This window comes from Homalodisca vitripennis, chromosome 8, assembly GCF_021130785.1.
Source record: "Homalodisca vitripennis isolate AUS2020 chromosome 8, UT_GWSS_2.1, whole genome shotgun sequence".
NCBI classification, from domain to species: domain Eukaryota; kingdom Metazoa; phylum Arthropoda; class Insecta; order Hemiptera; family Cicadellidae; genus Homalodisca; species Homalodisca vitripennis.
Genome location: NC_060214.1, coordinates 33,291,093 through 33,317,432, shown reverse-complemented (window position 1 = coordinate 33,317,432; position 26,340 = coordinate 33,291,093). Strand labels below are relative to the sequence as shown.

The following is a 26,340-nucleotide window of genomic DNA, read 5'->3' as shown; positions in this document are numbered from 1 at the left end:
ATTGCCAGAGGGTGAGACAAGCAAAACTGCAGGTTACCCTTCAAGTGACAACTAGTGGCAAGGAAACCGAGACAACTCCTGGTTACACTACTTTATTGCCAGAGGGTGAAACAAGCAGAACTGCAGGTTACCCTTCAGTGACAACTAGTGGCAAGGAAACCGAGACAACACTTGGTTACACTACGTTATTGCCAGAGAGTGAGACAAGCAGAACTGCAGGTTACCCTTCAGTGACAACTAGTGGCAAGGAAACAATGACAACTCCTGGTTACACTACTTTATTGCCAGAGGGTGAGACAAGCAAAACTGCAGGTTACCCTTCAGTGACAACTAGTGGCAAGGAAACAATGACAACTCCTGGTTACACTACTTTATTGCCAGAGGGTGAGACAAGCAAAACTGCAGGTTACCCTTCAATTACAACTAGTGGCAAGGAAACAATGACAACTCCTGGTTACACTACTTTATTGCCAGAGGGTGAGACAAGCAAGACCCAGGATACCCTTCAATTACAACTAGTGGCAAGGAAACAATGACAACTCCTGGTTACACTACTTTATTGCCAGAGGGTGAGACAAGCAAGACTGCAGGTTACCCTTCAATTACAACTAGTGGCAAGGAAACAATGACAACTCCTGGTTACACTACTTTATTGCCAGAGGGTGAGACAAGCAAGACCCCAGGATACCCTTCAATGACAACTAGTGGCAAGGAAACAATGACAACTCCTGGTTACACTACTTTATTGCCAGAGGGTGAGACAAGCAGAACTGCAGGTTACCCTTCAGTGACAACTAGTGGCAAGGAAACAATGACAACTCCTGGTTACACTACTTTATTGCCAGAGGGTGAGACAAGCAGAACTGCAGGTTACCCTTCAGTGACAACTAGTGGCAAGGAAACAATGACAACTCCTGGTTACACTACTTTATTGCCAGAGGGTGAGACAAGCAAAACTGCAGGTTACCCTTCAGTGACAACTAGTGGCAAGGAAACAATGACAACTCCTGGTTACACTACTTTATTGCCAGAGGGTGAGACAAGCAGAACTGCAGGTTACCCTTCAATGACAACTAGTGGCAAGGAAACAATGACAACTCCTGGTTACACTACTTTATTGCCAGAGGGTGAGACAAGCAAGACCCCAGGATACCCTTCAATGACAACTAGTGGCAAGGAAACAATGACACAACTCCTGGTTACACTACTTTATTGCCAGAGGGTGAAACAAGCAAGACCCCAGGTTACCCTTCAATGACAACTAGTGGCAAGGAAACAATGACAACTCCTGGTTACACTACTTTATTGCCAGAGGGTGAGACAAGCAAAACTGCAGGTTACCCTTCAATGACAACTAGTGGCAAGGAAACAATGACAACTCCTGGTTACACTACTTTATTGCCAGAGGGTGAGACAAGCAAGAACTGCAGGATACCCTTCAATGACAACTAGTGGCAAGGAAACAATGACAACTCCTGGTTACACTACTTTATTGCCAGAGGGTGAGACAAGCAAGACCCCAGGATACCCTTCAATTACAACTAGTGGCAAGGAAACAATGACAACTCCTGGTTACACTACTTTATTGCCAGAGGGTGAGACAAGCAAAACTGCAGGTTACCCTTCAATGACAACTAGTGGCAAGGAAACAATGAGACAACTCCTGGTTACACTACTTTATTGCCAGAGGGTGAAACAAGCAAGACCCCAGGTACCCTTCAGTGACAACTAGTGGCAAGGAAACAATGACAACTCCTGGTTACACTACTTTATTGCCAGAGGGTGAAACAAGCAGAACTGCAGGTTACCCTTCAGTGACAACTAGTGGCAAGGAAACAATGACAACACTCCTGGTTACACTACTTTATTGCCAGAGGGTGAGACAAGCAGAACTGCAGGTTACCCTTCAATGACAACTAGTGGCAAGGAAACAATGACAACTCCTGGTTACACTACTTTATTGCCAGAGGGTGAGACAAGCAAGGCCCCAGGATACCCTTCAATGACAACTAGTGGCAAGGAAACAATGACAACTCCTGGTTACACTACTTTATTGCCAGAGGGTGAGACAAGCAAGACCCCAGATACCCTTCAATGACAACTAGTGGCGAAGAAACAATAACAACTCCTGGTTACACTACTTTATTGCCAGAGGGTGAGAAACAAGCAGAACTGCAGGTTATTCTTCCATTATAACTAGTGGCAAACAGGAAACAGTGAACAACACCTGGTTACACTACTTTATTGCCAGAGGGTGAGTGAAACAAGCAGAACTGCAGGTTACCCTTCAATTACAACTAGTGGCAAGGAAACAATGACAACTCCTGGTTACACTACTTTATTGCCAGAGGGTGAGACAAGCAGGACTGCAGGTTACCCTTCAATGACAACTAGTGGCAAGGAAACAATGACAACTCCTGGTTACACTACTTTATTGCCAGAGGGTGAGACAAGCAAGACCTGCAGGATATACCCTTCAATGACAACTAGTGGCAAGGAAACAATGACAACTCCTGGTTACACTACTTTATTGCCAGAGGGTGAAACAAGCAGAACTGCAGGTTACCCTTCAGTGACAACTAGTGGCAAGGAAACAATGACAACTCCTGGTTACACTACTTTATTGCCAGAGGGTGAGACAAGCAAACTGCAGGTTACCCTTCAATGACAACTAGTGGCAAGGAAACAATGACAACTCCTGGTTACACTACTTTATTGCCAGAGGGTGAGACAAGCAGGACTGCTAGTCACCCTTCAATGACAACAATTGGCCAAGAAACAATTACACCCCCTGGCTACACGACTTTATTGCCAGAGAGAGAAACAAGCAGAACTCCGGGATATACTTCAATGACAACTAATAGTAAGGAAATAGACACAACAGCTGGTTACACAACTTTATTGCCAGAGGGTGAAACAAGGAGAACTGAAGGTTACCCTTCGATGGCAACCAGTGGCAAGGAAACAATGACAACTCCTGGTTACACTACTTTATTGCCAGAGGGTGAGACAAGCAAGACCTGCAGGATACCCTTCAATGACAACTAGTGGCGAAGAAACAATGACAACTCCTGGTTACACTACTTTATTGCCAGAGGGTGAGACAAGCAGAACTGCAGGTTACCCTTCAATGACAACTAGTGGCAAGGAAACAATAACAACTCCTGGTTACACGACTTTATTGCCAGAGGGTGAAACAAGCAGAACTGCAGGTTACCCTTCAATTACAACTAGTGGCAAGGAAACAATGACAACTCCTGGTTACACTACTTTATTGCCAGAGGGTGAGACAAGCAAGACCCCAGGATACCCTTCAATGACAACTAGTGGCAAGGAAACAATGACAACTCCTGGTTACACTACTTTATTGCCAGAGGGTGAGACAAGCAGAGACCCCAGGTTACCCTTCAATGACAACTAGTGGCAAGGAAACAATGACAACTCCTGGTTACACTACTTTATTGCCAGAGGGTGAGACAAGCAAGACCCCAGGATACCCTTCAATGACAACTAGTGGCGAAGAAACAATAACAACTCCTGGTTACACTACTTTATTGCCAGAGGGTGAAACAAGCAGAACTGAAGGTTACCCTTCAATGACAACTAGTGGCAAGGAAACAATGACAACTCCTGGTTACACTACTTTATTGCCAGAGGGTGAGACAAGCAAAACCCCAGGATACCCTTCAATGACAACTAGTGGCGAAGAAACAAAAACAACTCCTGGTTACACTACTTTATTGCCAGAGGGTGAGACAAGCAAGACCCCAGGATACCCTTCAATGACAACTAGTGGCAAGGAAACAATGACAACTCCTGGTTACACTACTTTATTGCCAGAGGGTGAGACAAGCAAGACCCCAGGATACCCTTCAATGACAACTAGTGGCGAAGAAACAAAGACAACTCCTAGTTACACTACTTTATTGCCAGAGGGTGAAACAAGCAGAACTGCAGGTTACCCTTCAATTACAACAATTGGCAAGGAAACAGTAACACCCCCTGGTTACACGACTTTATTGCCAGAGGGTGAAACAAGCAGAATTCCGGCATATACTTCAATGACAACTAGTGGCAAGGAAACAGTGACAACACCTGGTTACACAACTTTATTGCCGAAGGGTGAAACAAGCAGAACTGAAGGTTACCCTTCGATTACAACTAGTGGACAGGAAACAGTGACAACTCCTGGTTACACTACTTTATTACCAGAGAGTGAAACAAGTAGAACTGCAAGTTACCCTTCCATTACAACTAGTGGACAGGTAACAGTGACAACTCCTGGTTACACTACTTTATTGCCAGAGAGTGAAACAAGCAGGACTGCTAGTCACCCTTCAATGACAACAATTGGCCAAGAAACAGTTACACCCCTGGCTACACGACTTTATTGCCAGAGAGAGAAACAAGCAGAACTCCGGGATATACTTCAATGACAACTAGTGGCAAGGAAATAGTGACAACACTCCTGGTTACACTACTTTATTGCCAGAGGGTGAGACAAGCAGAACCCCAGGTTACCCTTCAATGACAACTAGTGGCAAGGAAACAATAACAACTCCTGGTTACACTACTTTATTGCCAGAGGGTGAAACAAGTGAGACCCCAGGATACCCTTCAATGACAACTAGTGGCAAGGAAACAGTGACAACTCTTGGTTACACTACTTTATTGCCAGAGGGTGAGACAAGCAGAACTGCAGGTTACCCTTCAATGACAACTAGTGGCAAGGAAACAACAACAACTCCTGGTTACACTACTTTATTGCCAGAGGGTGAAACAAGCAAGACCCCAGGATACCCTTCAATGAAAACTAGTGGCAAGGAAACAGTGACAACACTTGGTTACACTACCTTATTGCCAGAGGATGAAACAAGGGAAACTGGAGATTACTCTTCAATTACATCTAGTGGCAAGGAAACCGTGACAACTCCTGGTTATGCCAATTTTATGACTGAGAGTGAAACAAGCAGACCTACTGATAACCCATTAACTCTAGTTAGTGGTAAAGAAACTGTCACTACTTCTGTTTATACTTCCATACATCCAGGTAATGGATCAGTAGGTTATTCAACAATGAGTTCAAATATAAAAGGATCAGTCACTTTATCTGTCTCTACAACTCAATTAGCTGAGGTTGACACTAGTAGTTCTACAACTTATTCAACATTGTCAGATAAAATTACTGAGGCTTCTGCTGGTTCAAACGAGGGCAGTGATAGAACTGAGTTTTATTCATCTGCTGTGCCCACTGAAAAAGAAAGTTCTATTACACAACGATTTACTATTATGACAACTGTAGAAGATGTTTCTTTGACTTCTGCTGGGTTTTCAACAGAAGAAACTAAGAGAACTAAAGGGATTATGGTTCCTACATCTAGAGATGAAAAAGGCAAAAATGAACACCAAGCAACTTTAAGTTACTCATTTACAACACAACCTGTATTTGATACAACATTGGATGGTTTAGACGATAAATTAGGTTCAGACATAGGTTCAAATAATTTAAACACTTTGACAACATCTTCCACTTATACTTCCAATGGTCCTTTTGATACCACAACAGAAATTTCCCCACCTGAAATTGTTTATCCTGATCAAGGTCCTAATGATTTTACCTCAACTACACTTCCTCCTGAATTTATTCCAAAGATTCCTTCTTGTCTCTCCGACTCTGACTGTCTGTCATCTGAAAGTTGTGTCAACTTTACTTGTACAAACCCCTGTAAAGTTTTCAATCCCTGTGAAGAAGGTGTGGTCTGCAATGTCATCGACAACACCGTTGTTTGCTTGTGTTTTCGCTTGAACCAGACGGCAGGGATGCTCGGTTGTAACAGAACACCAGGTAAACACTACAACACACTCTTGAGCATCATTCCGGCATTGTGCGTTGCTCGCTGATGCTCGACCATACATTCGGTACACACAAAAACATGACACTGTGTGTTAGGCTTGGAATGGACACTCTGAATGTGATGCTATCCTTAGTGGTGTGGTGATTGTAATATTCTTTGCAACTGTTGTTTGAATAATTTAATTTTCTTAGTTTACCTTTATTACAATACTGTTTTATCAATATCTATTTTTGCTTGCACTTTATATAGACTTAATGTAATTTGGATATTTTCTTGTTATTTTAGTTTTCTTAATTATCAGGTTGAAACTTGAGAATGTCAACTTTATCGTGCTTTGCATCCACAAATAAATATGTTCCACACATTGTTAGTTTCCTTCAAATGATAATTAATGTAATCACATTTTATAATTTAGCTTTTGATAAATTTACATTCTTTTAGTAATCTCTAGTACTGTCTTGTAGTAATGTTCTACACCTTTGTAGTTAAATACACCTGTTTTTGGCTTACAATAAGTGTTTCCTCTCTATATCAATTCTTACAGGAATGCCATTTAAAAAGCTCTGTCAACCTAACGTGTTTGATCAAATAATAATTTTTCCACAATTTTTGAGATTTTGCTTGTAATGCAAATGAGTGCCATAGTGTGCTCACCCTATTAGTTGCGATAATTTACATACTCCTATGTCTTTATTGGACAGAGTCCAATCTATTGCATGTACCCTGTGTCTTCTTCATAAATTATTTTCAAGCCTTGTTTTTATTTCAGTGCTTCCGTTCGTCTGCATGTAGCTCCAGAGGTTGCCGACTTGACGCTGGACAAGCTCCTGGATACGCTACCGTACTTCTGTTCACCTCTTGGAATCTGATTGAATGCCTTTTTCATTATGTTGTCTGTTTCTGTTGTCTTACCTGTTATACTGACTTGTTACGTGTAATGGAGGTGGTGGTGGGAATATTGTCGAGTAGCGAGTGTGAATATAACATTCACACTCGTTACAGAACTAATGTTTCATGTTCACTAACATCTCAGTTGGTTGTGGGTTGTATTTTTGTAAAGTATGTCATTCTAAATGAAAACTAATGGTCCATTTGTCAGAATGTGTTTTATTTGAAGATAAAACTTGACTATACTTGTCAAAAATGTCTATGTTAGAGATTGCGATCATCATACCTATTTTTAGGGTAATTACTCTGATCATTCTAATATAAGAATTTAAATCAAAATCATTCAGAAACGATTTTAATAAAATGTTAGGGACTCACTTTTATAAATTTTTTCAATTAACCCTTGATTTATTTTTAATTTTACACGTGAAAATATATACTTACATATAATATATTCACATATTCTCAAATTAATTTCTGAATGAAATTCAAATTGATATTCTTGTACCTTGTAAAAGTATATTTGTATACCATCCATCAGATTATTTAAACCTTAAAGATCAACTTCAAGTTTAATTACAGTTACAAGATATTTCTGTTGTGTTTAACGTCAATAGACATTGTTGATACTTGCAGTGTTGGGATGTGTGTCAAACGATGAGTGTTCACACCAACAAGCTTGTGTCAACGGCGCCTGTCAGAACCCTTGTCATGTTGCCAACCCTTGCGCACCCCACCATACTTGCCAAGTCGACCACCACAACCCTGTCTGCGTCAAAGGTAACATATGAGTATTGTTGTGTGAAAAACTATATCCATTGGAATATTCCAGTGTTTTAATTATTGACCTTTAACCCTCTCCCGCTCGCAAGGCATGAATCGGCACGGCCACAACGTAGCCACTGCAGCCTAAACGGCACAGATCGGCATGCACTGCTTTATCTACTAGAGCCGATAAGTGCTGCTCTCGAGTAGCAATAGTTTGTCTACTACGGGTTGTTTGCTATCAGGAGACCATTTACTTTACTCTTACAGTAGATTTATTCCATTATTTTGCTATTTATATTAGTTGTGCGGAAACAATGGCGGGTTGTAGTCGTACACTTCGTGACAGTGAAATCGATCTCGTTATTAGTAGTGATTGCGACGATTCAAGTGAGTGTAGTGAGGTACCAGAGCTTTGTGAAGTGGTTGGTGGCATTGAGGATGTAGTTCGGAGTGATCACAGTGGCAGGGGCAGTGACGGCGAGCCAGACAATGACCTTCACCAAGTAACTACGCAACAAACAACCCGGCGCCCTGCTGTCCGTGTGCCCCCTCCCTGGTCTCGTACAATCAACTTCATTGAACCAATATATAGTAAAATAATTAATATATATAATTATAGTTAATTACAATGACAGAACGTATGCAAGTTGAGACGCCGTGTATTTTGACCGAGCCCGACCGGCAGAGCAAATTAATTGAGGTTAGAAGCACCGTGAGCGCCTGGAAACAATGGGAGCGGGAGAGGGTTAATAATGTTATAATCTGGCCAACAAAAAATGTGTATCAAGTAGCTTACCCATATAATGGTATTGGTTATTTGTAACAAGATACCACAAAAATTGTACTTTAGACCGTAATTGTCTACAAATTATTTGTCATTCCTTATTAATTTTGGCATTACATTTGTTACTGTTGAAAAGGTTGGTAATTTATGAATACATACTTGAAAACTGTCACCGAAGACTCAACATGCAGTGTAGGCTTATTGAGACAAATAAAGTTTCATAAAAAACAGATTTATTCTTCAAAAACTGTAAATATTAACCAAGCATAATTCTTATAACTCATTGAAACTATTTGACTACTACATGAGGTAGAACTGTTAAATGGTAGGTTTGAAAGGGTAAACAGTTTTGAATTGCTATGAGCTGGATTGAACATTTGAAATATTAGAAAGTTTTGGGATAGTTTTATTTAACAAATTAAGGTTTGTTTTGAAGTATTATTTGGTTTTAATCCTTTTCTCAAGATTGATGGGAAGACAGTAACTTAAACCATGTGCGCTGTATTAACTAGTGGGCATTTTTAAATTTCAATTCAATGTCACTTAGAAAAATTGTTACCAAGTCACTATAAAATATGTGTCCAAATTAAATGTTATGCTCTTTAGTTTGGTTTTTAAAATAGCAGAACCCATTTTGGGAAGAGGGAATGTGCTATTTTGAACGTTTAGGTAGTTAGTGTATGGTGTTAATTTTCTTAACATTAAGTAGTTAGTTGTATGCTAATAACTTTACTAGGTATTTATCTAATTTCAATAGTTATTATGCTTGAAACTATATTTATTTTACATATTTATTTATTATAAAACATCACACCACATATTGTACATGACTGGTGACTTGACTTCCAAAATCCTAATCGGTTGTTTGTCATTTCATTCAAAATGTACATTCAAGTAATTTACAAATACTTCACTACTATTTCCCTAATTTTTTACAAGGAACATAATTATGGGATAGTCAGAAACAAATTTCAGGTAGACTATTCAGTAAATGTTCCTAAATAGATTTTTACATAAGTTCACTTAAAAACAGGATATTTTATTTATTTTTTTAATACTTAGCACATTTTTTTCTGGTTTCCTATTGATTACATGGTTTGATGTGTCAACTAACATAAGAATCAAACCCTTTAGTCCAAGTTCAAATCCTATCTGTACTGGAGCCTTTTTGTAACATTACTGTAAAACTTATTTAGTACAGAATGTTTGCTTTACCTTCTTTGTTAAATTTTCCATGCAAGTCTGTATTCTTTGGGGAATGGATAAAGCAAGGTTATAGAGAAAGGTTGAAAAAATAGAAAGACAAAATTAGAGAATTTAATCTCATATCTCCCCTTAAAATCCCAATACACCAAATCACATACGTTTCTCTTTTCTATCTGGTACTTGTATGTTTATATAAACTATAATCCTGCTCTGAATGTTGCAGTTTGCGAATGTCAACACTCCACCGACTGCAGGCCTCATTATCACTGTGACGGATGCGCTTGTATACCAGACTGTGAGTACCTATGAGATTATGAAAATGTACCGTTGAAAAATAATGGTCAAAGTGTACACTCCCGCTTTTGTAGTGCTGAGACTTCCTTCAATGCTTCAAAGATAAAGTGTAGTAACATAAAAAAGCAAGTGCAATAAAGAAGGTAGTGTCCAATTATCAAACATTAGCAGCATCTGGTAAGGAAGCAATATTGATCGATTTTGGTCAAATTGGTCATTGACTGGTGAAGCTGCAGGCAATTAGGATCCATCCCTTCAACTCATCTCTATAAGTGGATATATTTACGTTGGTTTCAGTTTAACATCTTTTAACTAATAATAGTTCCCAGAGTAAGGTCAAAATATTTCAAATATTTAATTTTATTGACAATTTTTCATATCTTGACCGTGATAACACAAATTTCACTGTCACAAATTTCCTGTACAACAACTTTTCATTAGTTTATTGAGATTTGCATCATCAAAGTCTCATTTTATCTGTAGTAAGTATTCTATTTTTCTCCTTGAAATAGAAAAAGATTAAACTTGTACGGGTAGAAATGATTGAACAGTGTGGTCAATAATAGCTCAAGAGTGTATATCTAGAATAGTATCCAAACTAGTGTGATTAAGACTGTAAAAAACACCAAATTTAAATACTTGTATTGGGGTTGCACAGTTACAAAGAAGAAAGTTGTATCTTTGAGTCTATATTCACCACTCGTGTATGGTTTAGAATTCAGATAAACTCAACAATAATGGTGTCACAGTATCTTAGTTGTTCTATTATTGAATTTCAGCTGAAGGAGTTCCATCATGCAACTGTGGTCCAGGAATACTCTGTGACTCTATCACTGGAGCCTGTTTAGGACCTGGCAAAGGTAGGACGGCCCCAGTGCCCCATCAGTGGTTCTATTTCTTTTATAAATTGAAGTTTATTTTGTGTTATATTAAGTCGATTCAAGTAACAGCGTTTTTTGTTGTAGGTAAATTTACAAATGTGCAATATGATTGTTACCACCAGTTTTTCACCATCGTTTCACTAATATTTGTGAAAAGTCATTGATATTAATTTTGGTAAAGTAGCAAAAAATACACAAATAAAATAAATGATTAGAGTGTTGTTAGGAGAAATGGTGTGTTGCTGTTTTGTCACCCATCCCGTAGAATCCTGTTGGTACCCGAGCTTGTTTAGCCGCACTAACAGGGAGGCGCCACCGTAGCTGGGAACATCGCAGACATCGGACAGTACTCTACTGTTGACTCACGTTTTTCTCCTACGTCTATTATTTCCCTCTTGCTTTCTTTTCCTCTATCCTGGTGTGTTTGAACAAAGGAGCAACACACCTCTATTATCTTTCAGACTTTTGATTCTTTGTATATATTAAACAATCATACTGTTCTGTTTTATTTTCCGTTTCATTTTATTTGGATTTCTGTTGAATGTAAAAATGTTATGTAAAAACAAAAGACTTGACGGAGCAGGTGATTTTTGCGCTGAAGCACAGACTGCAGCATGGGGATACTTCAGCATGTAGTTTGTGGCAATTTTACCAAGAAAGCAATACATGTCTTGTTGGTAATATTTTATGTCAGTCGATAGTTCTCCGAATGAATACGCTTATAGTTTAGAGAAGAGCATCTCTTCCTTACCAACTATCTTTTGGCTGAAAATCATTAAGGGCAAGACATTTGGATGGAGAACATATCTTCAGTACACTCAATATTGAGCTTATGTCATGAGGTTTTGGTGAGAAAAAGCATCACAAAATATTGATTGGTTAAATACTCAAGTGCTTGGTGTGATGCGTTTTTGGGATGTATGAGTGTTATTGTGTGTGTGTTGCACCTCCTTGCATGGTATAACACTATTGCATGCTTGGTAAAAGGTAAAACTGCTTTTAAATCCTTCTCCACAAGTCTATGATTAAATCAGACTGACTTTTGTAAATAATACATAGTAAACCAAAGTTTATTATTCTTTGCTAAAATTCTCAATATATCTTTTTTCTGATCTTACCTCTTTAACTTCAAAGAATGTAAATAAGATTTTGTAAATATCTTAGAATTTGCACAATAGTTGATTTATATGAAAGCATTTTGCACTGCTCTTGCATCTTATACCTCACTAACTTTGGCCTTTGTGTGATTTCTCTGTGTTTCTCTTGGGCCGGCTAACAGAAGCTGGCGGCACGCTCTCTCCTTCCGCTCCAGCTGAGACTGAAACCACTACTCTCTCATTGGACACTTTTACTACTGGTGTAATAGACCAGGGGTTTCCCACTATTCCCACAGTAACACAGTCTGTCTCAGAAACGTTTAAAACAGGCCTTGAAACAACACTTTCTCCTACACTTAACCCTCCTGTAGACCTTAAAACTACATTGGGATCTGAAAGTGTATTAAGTACAGAACCACCAACATTAACTACTGAAGAGGCTCAGTTACCTGGAGGAGATGGAGGTACTTTATTTTCGGACACTACAACAACTGAAAAGATTTTTCAAACCACTGACGGCTTTCAACAAGATATACTCACAACATCTGATAGAACATTTTCTTCAACAATGTCAGACGAAGATACTCAAATGCCAATTGAAGTAACAACACTTAATTTTGAAAGTACCTTGAGTACCACATCTAATATAGTAAGTGAAGGTACTACAATCAGTCCACAAACAACACCACAACCAGAAGAAATAGAAACTACAAGGAGTTTAAGTGAAATTACAACCAGGTTTGAAGATGAGCCCACCACATCTACATCTAAAATTCCAACAGATGTCATTTCAGAAGTTGAAATCACAACGAGAAGAATTTCAGATGAGATAACCACATTAGAACCGACCACGTTTAGTATAGGAACCACCACAATGTCTAGTACTATAGTAGAGGTTACTACTCCTGCTGAGACTAACACTGCCTCAGAAGCTCCTAAAGTAGGAGTGTCTGCCAAAATGCCAAAGAATGGTGTTGAACCTGTTGTTCCTGGGAGAGAAGAGCCAGTCACAACTGAAAATGTTCCTGAGATAGTTACCACAACTCAAGATGTTGATGTTATTCAAGGTTCAGATGAAAGCACCAAAGATTTACCTGAATCTGATGAATCTAAAACTGAAATAATCCCACCTGATGACAGATTAAGCTCACTCCCAGATATGTCATCAACACCATCACCTACGTTTGAGACAACAATAAGAGAAGAAATACTTACATCTGAAAAATCAACTAAGTTTCCTGAAATAATTCAGCCTACAGATGAAATAGATACAATGAAGACCACTATATCATCAGTAGGGGTAGAAGAAAGAGTAACTGAACCTAGTGTTCAAATATCTCAACCTACTACATTTAACCCCTTTGAAACCACTAGTCAGGAAGTAATATTTAAGACTGAAATAAATACTACACCTGTTGGAACTGATATGATAAAATTGGATCAAACCACTTTACCAATTTCAGGTGTAACAACAATAAAGACTGAGACTGAGCCTAGCATTAATGAAGAAACTACAATCAGTGAGAAACAAGGTTCACTTGTCACCACCATTCAAGGATCTCAAACAATACCAATAAGCTCAGAATTCACAACATTAGAAAATCTACCAGAAAGCACAACAGTTAGATCTCCAGAAATTATACCAGAAATAACCACAAATACTTTATCAGAAGTTTCAATTAATACATCCCCAAATATAATAACTTCAGAAATATTTCAAGAAACTACAACTGTCAGTTTGCCTGAAATAACAAATTTACCAGTTACAACTACTTCAGTACCAGAAATAATATCAGAAAGAGTCTTGGAAACTACAACAAATATTTTGAAAGAAACAACATTTAGTAATCTACCAGACATAACAAATAAAAACATTCCTGACGTGACGACTCTCAGAAATTTTCAACAAACGTCTGTTGGAGTTCTACCAGGGGTAACATCAGGTTTTCCAGAAACTACTGAAAGTTTATCAGGTATAACGACATTAAGATCATTGTCAGAAACCACCAATATAGTACCAGAAATAACAACCTCTGACGTTTTTACAGAAGCTACTACAACTTTACCAGGAATAACTACTTTAAGAAGTTTTCCAAAAGAAACTAGTGACAGTCTAGCAGAAATTACAACATCAAGCAGTATTTCTGAAACTGCAGAAATATTACCAGATATTACAACTTCTAGAGGTTTTCAAGAAGCAACTACTGGTCTATTGCCAGAAGTAACAACATCAAGGAGTGATTCTGAAACAACCACTGAGAAATTTCTAGAAATAACAACATCTAGAAGTTTGCCAGAAAGTACTACTAGTAGTTTACCAGAAATCACGACATCGGGTACTGTTTCAGAAACAACAACTGAGAAATTGCCAGAAATAACTACGTTTAGAAGTTTATCAGAAGAAACTATAAGTAATTTGCCAGAAGTAACAACAACAGGTAGTATTTCAGAAACGACAACTGAGAAATTTCCAGAAATAAGCACTTTTAGAAGTTTGCCAGAAACTACTAGTGGTAATTTACCAGAAATCACAACATCAGGTAGTATTTCAGAAATGACAACTGAAAAATTGCCAGAAATAACCACTTTTAAAACTTTGTCAGAAACTACTAGTGGCAGTTTACCAGAAATCACAACATCAGGTAGTATTTCAGAAATTACAACTGAAGGTTTTCCAGAAATAACCACTTTTAGAAGCTTGTCAGAAGCAACTACGGGCGGTTTACCAGAAATCACAACATCAGGTAGTATTTCAGAAATTACAACTGAAGGTTTTCCAGAAATAACCACTTTTAGAAGCTTATCAGAAGCAACTACTGGCGGTTTACCAGAAATCACAACATCAGGTAGTGTTTCAGAAACAACTGAGAAATTGCCAGAAATAACCACTTTTAGAAGTTTGTCAGAAACTACTACTGGCGGTTTACCAGAAATCACAACATCAGGTAGTGTTTCAGAAACAACTGAGAAATTGCCAGAAATAACCACTTTTAGAAGTTTGTCAGAAAATACTAGTGGCAGTTTACCAGAAATCACAACATCAGGTAGTTTTTTAGAAACGACAACTGAGAAATTGCCAGAAATAACCACTTTTAGGAGTTTGTCAGAAACTACCAGTGGAGGTTTACCAGAAATCACAACATCAGGTAGTGTTTTAGAAACGACAACTGAGAAATTGCCAGAAATAACCACTTTTAGAGGTTCACAAGAAACAACTACTGGCAATTTACCAGAAATTACATCAAGTATTATTTCAGAAATTACAACTGAAGGTTTTCCAGAAATAACCACTTTTAGAAGCTTATCAGAAGCAACTACTGGCGGTTTACCAGAAATCACAACATCAGGTAGTGTTTCAGAAACAACTGAGAAATTGCCAGAAATAACCACTTTTAGAAGTTTGTCAGAAACTACTCGTGGTGGTTTACCAGAAACGACAACATCAGGTAGTATTTTAGAAACAACAACTGAGGTTTTGCCAGAAATAACCACTTTTAGAAGTTCACAAGAAACAACTACTGGCAGTTTACCAGAAATAACTACATCAGGTAGTGTTTCAGAAACAACAACTGAGCAGTTAATTGCAGTAACAACTTCAAAGAGCTTGCCAGAAGCAACTACTGGTAATTTACCAGAAATAACAACATCAGACATGATGATTCCAGCCACAATTATGACAAAAGATTTACTAGGAACTACCACTGATATTTTTCAAGAAACCACCACCTCAAGCGGTGTTCCTGTAGAGCCATTATTTCCAACTGAATCACCTTTTACAACAGCAGAGGCCACCACTAATATAGTTTCAGAAACAACTACTTCAGCTTTGGAAACAAATATTGAGGTGACTACTTCCAGTGTGCTTTCAGATACTATTACTTCACCTCCTAGTTTAGAAACAACCACAGTAGAGGAGGATGAACAAATTACTGAAGGTAAAACCGAAACAGATTTACAACAAACAACTACTTCCCAATCTATACTGGAACAGACTGAATCTTTTACCACTGAAATCATCAGTACTGTATCTCAAGAAACTGATCAGATCACAACTACACAGTTGACTAGCCAACCAACACCAGCACCTACAACAGAAATTTTTGGTGAAGTGACTACTACTGAACCAGCAACTACTGTGGTTACAATGACGAAAAGCACTAGTGGTTTGACAAACTGTACTGATGACAAAGATTGCCTTGTTGGGGAGACGTGCAGGCAAGGAGCGTGCTCAGCCAGCTGTCAGGACGCCACTCAGTGTACGGTAACTCCACAAGTCTGTCCACCCGGCACCACCGGCAGATACCCACAATGCCAAAGAGGTATTATATATACTTGCACTCTATTGTAATATAGTTCTTTATCTAATCAAATAGTCTTCTCTTCTCTATTTCAACTAAGCCTATTATCTTTTGTGAATATTTATGTCGGTTGTAAATTTATAAATTTTGTTGACTATTTTTATTGGAAAGTGCATGAGTTTTGACTACACATTGTATATTTTTAAGTGAATTGTTTGTAAATATTACAAATGCATGGACATTGTTGAAGTTTTGCTATTGCACTTCCGTTTCGTTACTGCACAGAGTAATTTTTTAAAATTTTTCTTCGTGTTAAGTACTTTCACTATTAAATTTTGAAGCATGAACTCTTTTCATAGAATTTTGTATTCTAGTTGAAGTTGTTTGTTGAGTTAATAGAGCTCATTATATCAGTATTGAAATTTATTTATTTTATTTACAGCATGAGGGTCTTAATTTTCAGGTATTAAACTTTATCCTTGCTGATTTTTACAGAGCAATAATTTTGTAATCCAATATTTAGGAAATTCCAAATTAGTATTTTTATTTTTAAAGAAAGTTATTTGATGTCATACTTTTTCAAAGATTTTTACTTGACTTTATAAAATAATATACTGTTTTCGCTTATATATGGATAAATTATATAATTAAAATGTAGGTTATCTCTTCAGTTGAAGTTAAAATTTAAGACAGTAAGTCAATATTATAGTTTAACAGTGGTATAACTAAGAATGTTGATAGTAAAATATTGTGGTAGTCAGTTATTTATTGCAAATGAATGATAGTAATATTTTTTATTGAGTTGTATTTACTGCATTAGTTTTGCAGCTAAAATTTAAAATGAATTGTTTACTGAACAATTTTTTATAAATAATTTTATGTAATGATTTTATTTTTCCACAGTATACTGTATATCTGACAAAGTTAAATATTTCTCTAAATGATGCAGTTGTCTTCAAGCAGGAGTTTCACAAAAGAGTTAACATTTTCACAGCGTAATACATTAATACCTGTAACCCCTTGATAACCCAATTGTCTTGAGCTTACTCAATAATATAAAGAGAATGACCGTAACCATGTGACTAATACGATGTAACATGGTGGGCGGCAGTGCCGGGAGGGAGTCCGAAACGGCCACGTCCCTGCGAGTGGGACTCAGAGTGCCTCGACACGGAAGCGTGTTATAAAGGCGTGTGTGAGGATTTGTGTGGCCTAGCTAATCTGTGCGCACCCTCAGCCAGGTGCCACGTCGTCAAACACAGGCCCGTCTGCACATGCCCTCCTGGCTACCAGGGAAACCCTGCGCTAAAATGCTTCTTGCCGCAGCCATGTAAGATTTGACACCGCCACAGTCGTTTGTTGCGCTTGTCATGTGTTGCAACTACCTTGTTTGATTTTTTAATGGTTTCATTGTTAATGTTACCAAAAAATATTTTATTAGTTCCATTGCCCACACAGGAAATCAACACTGTTGTCTAAATTACTTTTGAAGCAATAATATAGTAGTGTATCCAGAAATAAAAAATTCTTGAGTGTGTTTCCTTTTAGTCAAATTAAGGATGTTTATCTTTGAAACAGATTTCTACCATTAGTGCATTTCGAATTTAAGCTTAAACGTCCTAACGTTGTTGGAAGAAAATGGAAAAATAATAAGGGAATAGAAAATGTTGTAAGCTTGATTACATTGAAAAAGATTTATAAAAACAGAAAACAGAGGTATTCATTTACCAGGTACTAAGAGTGGTTTGAATAGTACATGTAAAGTCAGACCCAAATTAATGGAATTGGAATTAATACTAGTGCATATCAAGGCTGCTTTCATTTGATACCATCTCTTGTAGTAAGTCACACCAATTATTCTCCATATTACAATGTGATAACTACTTATTTTGCAACTTGAATGATTAAAAAGTGGAGTTTTCACCAAAGATCATTACAGCTAAAGAATAAGAATAGTTTTTTATTTGTTTTGAGTGTAAACCAGAGGGACTTTTATAATAGATTTATCACCACACACCTGAAGTCAAGAGAATAGTCTAAACAAAGGTTTACTGAAGGATGAACTCATAAAGCCATCTCAAAAATGCACCAGCTCATTTCTTTGTTATTGTTACCACAAAATTGAAAGACTTGTAACCATTTACTCTCTGGATTTTGCTTGATGGTATCTGCACTCTGTATAAAAAATATATAAAGATTTTGTTCAATCGAGAATTAAACGTGGAACCAAATGCCTATTTTGAGGTCTTTTCAAAGATGATTCAAACAAGTGCTTAACTCAGATTAATGGTTAAGAATTATGTGAATTCATCCTAGACATACTAGTAATTGAATATAACATTGACACACACCGGTCCCTTATCACACACAAGGACTTGTCAAATCACCCATGTAATTTGCTGATTAATTATGAACAAAGCAGAACACTACCGTTATAATCTTAGCCTTAACTTCCTTAAATTTATTTTGACACCAAATGATACCTCATTAAAAAAATGTATACTTTTTATATTTTAGTCCAGAATTTTTAATCTAGTTATTCAAACTTTACTTTTAAATATTTTCCCCTAAACTTCTAAAACAGTACTATCCTTTAGAAGAAATATCATGCAACAATATTTAAATTTACCAAATTGTACTTATTTTAAATTGTAATTTAGATTAAAATGATGCAAAAATTGCATTTTTCAAAATCTTAAGGGAACTTTTATGATCAATTATGGATGATATGAAAGAATAATAGGATATTGAATATTTGCTATCATATTTTGCAAAATATATAGAAACATACATATGCTTCCTCAAGGGAAGTACTAGTATGAAATTAATCTTGTTTGGTCATGTGTTAATAGACCAATAAATTTGTTTAATGGTAAATACCCATTTAACATATTTTCATTGAGGTAAAGGACAGGCAGTATGTATACACCTGTATAAGAAAACATCATTATATTTCCAGAACACACTCTACAGTAATTTTAGTGTCATATAACCTAACAACTTTATTCCTAAACTGACAAAATTATTTGTAAATTTAATGAACTATTCTATTCATATTGATGAATATGAACAGGAGTGTAAAAATACTAATACCTAACAGTTAATCCTCCTGTGGTATGAGTATTATTTGTGGTATTTCAATGCTATTCTGATTAAAAATGAAATGTACTCATAATTTTACAATTCGATTTGTTGTAACATGACAAGTGCAACTAACGTCGTAGTGCTCTAGAAATAGAGTGATTGAAAGAGAATGGTGCAAAATAAATGATTTTAATTTATTGTAGGTTAATCCAGTTTGCATTGACTAGTTAATCCACAATGATAATAGTAATAGTAATGGGGTCAAAAAGTTTTTTAAAATTGGTAGTCTAGTTCAATGTGCGGTTCCTCACCGTGGTTCAGCGGACTAAGTTCTTTGTGACTTATTTTTCATTCCTTTTATATCTCTTCTTTAATCTAGTAAAGGATTTGACAAGAATACAGGACGTTATAGGCATTTGCTGTTGTTAAACGTAAAAAGTAATATGAATTTAGCGTTTCCAGATATCTGCTCTCTTTTTCAATTAGCTATACTTAATGCAAAACATTAAACCTGAAAACAATAACAAGTTAAGAATGTGTTGAATACGTCAATGTAATGACAAAACAAAGTTATGTCAAAACCGATCATGAAACACCGTGTGCTATGAAATACAAAAACAATATGATTTGTACAGTTAGTTTGTGGTGACCATGTTTGGTGAGTTATCTTACTGTCTTTGGCGTGTTATGTACCAAGTTTCTTGCTTTGCTTAATATTTTTGCAGGTTTAACTTGTGTTTTTGTTACTTGAAGAAGGAGGCTGATCTAATTTCTTTAAATGGCATATCTTGTCACGCTCAATTCGGATACTTCGGTTGTCCTTTTGATCTTGTTATTTTATTTTCAGTGTGAGTCTCACTAGGAAATAAATCAATACAAATAAATAGATTCAAGAAGTAAAGTTTATTTCTGTACCATTCTTTTTTAATCACCCTGTAATGTACCATAGTTAAAAAAATAACAATGGTCTAAGTCCTGTATAAACACTAACCTAACCTATCCTGAGTGTGTGTGAGTGTGTATATATCACATTTTGTAATAAGTCACCACTGTAGGAGCAATAGTTATTAATTTGCACAATAGCTAGTTTCATAGTGATCATAGTATGGTTGTAACCATTTCAAATCATAGGCTAGTAACATTGTTCGATGATTAGAATATTGATTCGTACCATTTAATGCCTTCTACAATGACTAATCCATGACTAATGTAATATTCTACAGTTCTTAGCGGAAAATCGTGGAAACCCTTTTGAAGAAGTGAGTAAATTATTTATGTAAATCGACCACTGTACGTTAATGATGACGTATTGTATGTATGAGGTTGTGTTTGAAATGGTTAAATCAGCTGTAAATACAGTACAGTTTGCAGTTTTGTAACGAACAAGGAGTGTAAAAAAGTAAGTGCTGTTTGCACACGTTCTTGGGTCCACTGTTGTATGTAATGTATATAATGCGTCTACTCTTACCTGTCTCTTGACTCTTCCTCTGGTGTCCCCACTCTTGTAGTGGTGTGCCACGTCAACGAGGACTGCGGCCTGACAGAAGCGTGCATCAGCGGCGTGTGTCAGCATCCCTGCAGTGTGCACAACCCTTGTGCACAGTACGCCATCTGCGTCAATACCAACCACGGCAGCGAGTGCAGTTGTGCTGAGGGCTACCATGGAAACGGTTTCGTCGGTTGTCTGCCTGGTGAGTTCTGGTATCGCTGTTTATAAAGAAGCACATTTAGTTAGGAAATAAAATATGTGTGTGACAAACCAACACCGTACAATGATTTTGATATTTTCCTGATAGAAGTTAGGGTTGTTCTTAGCCTTGAAATCACTAATTTAACTATTTAAATTTTATAATATTTTCCATGGCTATACAACTAAAAACCATCTATGCAGTATTTACAATTTTTAGTATCAAAATGTTTATCTAGAGATGGAAAATGTCAGAAAATATAATATATGTACAAATGTAATTCACAAGGCATTTCACAAAGAATGTCTAGAAAATAACTGAACCATTAATACAATAGAGGATTTCTGATCACAATAAGGCTTACAATGAAAGTACCAACTCTTTCATATCTTCTACTCGAATTTCATTTTCCGGGATATTTCAGCCTGTTGGTGCTAGTTCAAAAGAGTATATAATTTGATATTGTGTTAATATTAAGCTTTCAGAAAAATAATGTTGTGTTCCATTCAAAATTGGGAAAAAAACCAATTCAAAAAATTAAACATGCTACAAGTAAGAATATTTTTGAAAACAAATCTTAAAGTTGTTTTATTACACAAAAACAATTAAAATAATATTTGTGCACAGTTCAAAATATTAGAAATTTAAATTTCGTTAAACAAAGTTAACAGTGCAATAGACAGTGTAAATTGTAATAAAATTGTACAATAAAATTTGCTAGTCTAAGTAGGCCTACTCACATTTACAAGTCATACTAGATTGCCCACAAGCTCTTCAATTGAGTAGTTGCCCTTTTTTTTTTTTAAATATTTTCCATAATTTTTTTAAATTTCCCATAGGGCATATATTTGTATAATGGCAACCTATTAAAAATGGCTTATGCTGAATTTAGATTTCTCTAGCATAATGTAGTTACAATCAAATTTCTCCTTGTTTCTTGTATTATGTTTATGTTCATCAGATCATGGTTAATTCATTAAAATGGTATCATACAGTAGGATATAAAGTATAAATATACAAGGTAAAATGAAAATATTTAGGCTTATGAAGTGATTCTTACAAGATTTTCTATTTGTAGCAATCTTGTAGCATTAATAAATGAGAGTTAAAAAAATGTATTAATGTTGTAAGTAAACACAAGACACGCATAGACACACATGCTATATATTTTATTAATATTCCCATATTCCTGTGTTTGTTACTATTACTGTACAGAGGTGAGTTTCCATGTATTGTTCACCATTTTCCAATATTATCATACACAGAGCTAACAATATGATATTATTTCAGTTGGAGACTCACGTGCTCCTGTCTGTCAATACAATGAGGACTGCCCCCCTGACAAGCTGTGCGACAGGCTCAATCGCGTCTGTATCAACCCTTGTGCAGAGGATTCGTGTGGGGACAACGCTGAGTGCATACCAACTAATCATGGTGTAACTTGTTCATGCCTGCCTGGTCATCAGGGCAATGCCTACATCGAATGTGAAGCAGGTAATCATTTTTGTGTCTTCTAAAGGTGAGCTCTTCGCTTGATTGAGTCTCAGTAGCTACAAGCTTGATTTTGTTGCTGCAGTGACCGGATGTAAGAGCAACCGGGAATGTCCGAGGAATGAGGCTTGTATCAACGGCCACTGTACAAATCCTTGCCGCTGCGGTCCCAATGCTGTGTGTGATGTGGTGAACCATCGGGCCACTTGCAAATGTCCACCTGGCTACACAGGCAACCCTTCATCTGGTTGCAGAGGTATCTTCCGTAGAAAACCAATTTTAAATACTAACCAATAGTTTTAACTCACCAACATACTTGCATGGGTACAAAACGCACAGTGCCATACATGCTGAATACTTGGTAATGTGTGCTATTTTGTTAACTGACATCACATGTAGTTTTCTATTTCCCTACTAAATTTTATCGAGCTACACTCTCGTGCAATAACAGTTGGCCATTCTGACTGTCTCAAAGCAGGAGTAGGCCTAAAGTCTTGGTGATATGAATTACCTAATTTCTAATAACTTTTATATAAGTAATTTTATTTTTATTAAACTTTTGTATTTAATTACACAGACAAACAGTACAAAAGCTGCTAAGCCTAAAATATTAATTCAAATAATAATAAAAAGAATTAGTAGTGAAATTTATTAACTATGCTCAACTACCAATTAATCGCTAAAGACTATAAATTATTATTATCTACTTTACTTAGAACAATCTGTTTATAAACATAATCTGTATTTATTGAATACATTTTAATACCATAAAAATGTACTAACATAAATAGAATTTATAGTACTTTTTCAAACCACTGCAAAATCCTCTGATAGGCCGATTGGATTTTCAGGTTGTGTTTAATGATAAATATTGCTGGATCAATCGGTTAAATATTTTATATTTGTAATACACGTAAGAAAAGCTCTACATTTTATATTGCAATATGTATGTGAAAAAAAATAATTCTTTTCCTTTTTAGGACCTCAAAATCCATGTAATCCTAATCCATGTGGCATCCAAGCTCTTTGTGAGATTGACAACGGAAATCCCATCTGCTTCTGTCCAAAAGGAATGACTGGAAATCCATTCAAGAATTGCAGTAAGTAAATTAGAAATTCATTGCTGTTTCACTAACACAACAAATTGTACTAAGTGAGAATTTTTGTGATGGAAAATGTCTTCTGTTACAGTACCAGAAGGAGATGACTGCACCCCAAACCCTTGTGGCCCCAACTCAGGGTGCAGAATGGTTCATGGAGGACCTCAATGTTTCTGTCTGCCAGAGTTTGAGGGCAACCCTCCGTCCAAGGCTTGTGCTCTGCCAACTCACCCCTGTGACCCTTCCCCTTGTGGTCCTAACACACAGTGTGCCATCCTCAGCAACGGCTTCGCCAAGTGCACTTGCCTCCCTGGATACCTCGAGAGCCCAAACACAATACGGGGTTGTGTGGAGAAAAGAAACCAATGTCAGCCTAACCCGTGTGGACCCGGCGCCATCTGCGATCCCAACAGACAACCTGCCTGCTTCTGCCCCGAACCTCTTGTCGGCAATCCGTACAAACAATGTGCACGTAAGTGCTTAAATTTTCTTACAACTACTATTTGAAAATGCTAGAATAAAAGTAACAGGTATTATATTATGGTAAATATAATACTAAATAATTTGTTACATTGGAACGTTGCAGAACCAGTCAAGTCTCTGTGCCAGCCCGGACCGTGTGGGCCCAACGCTGATTGCTATGTCACGGGTAACACCGAGCAGTGTTTCTGTCGAGCGGGATACGTGGGAGACGCGTATTCCGGTTGTCTCCTGCCTCCTGCCAGCCCTTGCCAGCCCAACCCCTGTGGTCCTCTGGCTCTCTGCAGTGTTACACATGAAGGTACTGACAGTAGCAGTGTAATATGGCCTACCAAAAATGTTTGTCAAAATAAATGTTTGTTAGAACGTTGTAACTCACATTGATAAAGAATTGTGTACCAAAACACGATTGATGGAATCGAATAGTCAGACCACTTTGACTATATCACAAGCAGTTATCCATTTTATGAGAAAGCTGAAAGGCATAATTATATTGATTGCAAGGCATAATTTTTAATTAATTATATTAAGTGTTTTACCATGAATTTTATTACCAGTTTGGTTCATTTTAGATGGTAAACTTTACATCTCACTGTACTAAAAGATCTATGAACAATTTGCAACCAGGCCATCCCATGTGTGTGTGCCCTGATGGAATGGCTGGAGATCCCACATCCGGATGCTCAGGACCGGAGTGCCGACAAGATGACGAGTGCCCCCTCCATCTGGCCTGTATGGGCTACCGTTGCCGTGACCCGTGCCCCGGCTCTTGTGGCGCCGGCGCGTCCTGTCGTGTCGAGAAGCACCATCCTGTCTGTACCTGCAACCACGGTCTCACCGGCAACCCTCTTGTTAGATGCTACCGTTTGCCAGGTAATATGCCAGAAAATGACAATGACATTCGCAAAATTCTAGTAAAATAGATTGAAATTTGTCTTACTTTTATTTCTATTTTTCATCTCTATGCTTGTAGTAGTTTGATAATTTTATTAATATTGAGGACTACTCAAGATTCAAAAGTAGGAACAGCCTTAACAGCCTTAAAAGGGTAAATCCCTTATTTTTTGTGAAGCTTCAAGACTTTAAACTTCCTTGAAATTATGGACTGAACATGCTTGATATGTTCTCATGTTGTTTACTTTAATGGCTCAAGACATTTAACCTATTACAATAATAGTTTGGTCAGTGATTCAGGGACTGAGTATAAAGATGACATAATGTGTAATTATCAAAACATTACAGGAAGTGATTTGGTGATTTGTCTATAACATCAATAGTGTTTTTATTTCAATTTTTTGTAATATCAGTTTATTTATTTATTGGAAAGGAAGGAGTTATTATTTAACGTTCCTAAATTTATTTGATAAAAAATTATCTTAGTTTGCAGGTTACTTTCTTAGAGTAGTGATTAAAATACACTAGGTCATTGTAAGGATAATTATATTGTAGTCTCTGTAACAAACAAAACGTTTAGCTGTTCAAGTATGTTAAGGATATTAAATTGTTAAAGATCACACACCAATTGGCAACCCTTGCATTCCGAGCCCTTGCGGACTCAATACGCTGTGTGAGGTGAGAGGAGGGCGAGCTGTGTGCTCCTGCCTGCCCGACACCGTAGGGGACCCCCACACTGGCTGTCGGCCCGAGTGTGTGCTCAACAGTGATTGTGCACCGAACCAAGCGTGTGTGCACCAACACTGTGTCGACCCCTGCACGCTGGGTAGTGTGTGCGGACTTGGCGCAGTCTGCTCCTGTCGTGACCACACCGCCAGCTGTACCTGTCTCGAGGGATTCAGTGGCGACCCATTCATACAGTGTATTCCCATCCGTAAGTCGTGTTCAGCTGTTTAGCATACTGTTTAAGACATGCCAAAAATAGTAAGCTGTCCTTACATTCACAAAAAGAAAATATATTTTTAGGTAGAATGACTTTCCCTGAATTAAATCTTAAAAAAGAAAAACTTTGATTTACAATGTTAATTTTGAAAATTATTATTCGTACATTTATTTTTATATAACCATATTTCTACCAATGGTTACAAATAATGAATAATTATTATAATTAAATGACAAAATTTATCAATATTGCAATAACAATGTTTTCAGTCTGTTTGCAAGCAGAAACTTGGCTTTTCCAGAAGAGATTTATTGCAGTATGGCTTTTACTGTACTAAAGTGTTGATACACTAAAACAATATATAATTTTTATTTTAAGAAATCAAATATTTAAGAAACTTAAATTAACTTTTTGTTGATATTAGTTAATTTAGTTAAAATTAACATGAATCTATTGTTTTACCAATGAGTAATTAAATACTAAACCATTATGAATGTTAACGCAACTATAAATGATATATCCTCATTGGTGGCTAGATGCACTGTCATATTATAAATATACATTTTTTAAACACAATGTAATTTAAAGA

General features: G+C 36.9%; 1 protein-coding gene across 1 annotated transcript in view; it reads left to right on the top strand.

Annotated features, from left to right (window-relative positions):
• The window catches only part of LOC124367525, a 277,317-nt gene that overhangs the window by 156,273 nt on the left and 94,704 nt on the right, over positions 1 to 26,340 (top strand). Inside the window, exons 46-59 of the mRNA XM_046824409.1 lie at positions 7,380 to 7,523; positions 9,725 to 9,796; positions 10,575 to 10,655; positions 11,956 to 14,517; positions 14,620 to 16,092; positions 17,183 to 17,401; positions 20,664 to 20,846; positions 22,134 to 22,337; positions 22,420 to 22,590; positions 23,315 to 23,434; positions 23,526 to 23,906; positions 24,021 to 24,215; positions 24,542 to 24,787; positions 25,425 to 25,742. Of these exons, the coding sequence (XP_046680365.1) occupies positions 7,380 to 7,523; positions 9,725 to 9,796; positions 10,575 to 10,655; positions 11,956 to 14,517; positions 14,620 to 16,092; positions 17,183 to 17,401; positions 20,664 to 20,846; positions 22,134 to 22,337; positions 22,420 to 22,590; positions 23,315 to 23,434; positions 23,526 to 23,906; positions 24,021 to 24,215; positions 24,542 to 24,787; positions 25,425 to 25,742 (6,369 nt within the window). The remainder of the gene's footprint in view (positions 1 to 7,379; positions 7,524 to 9,724; positions 9,797 to 10,574; positions 10,656 to 11,955; positions 14,518 to 14,619; positions 16,093 to 17,182; positions 17,402 to 20,663; positions 20,847 to 22,133; positions 22,338 to 22,419; positions 22,591 to 23,314; positions 23,435 to 23,525; positions 23,907 to 24,020; positions 24,216 to 24,541; positions 24,788 to 25,424; positions 25,743 to 26,340) is intronic.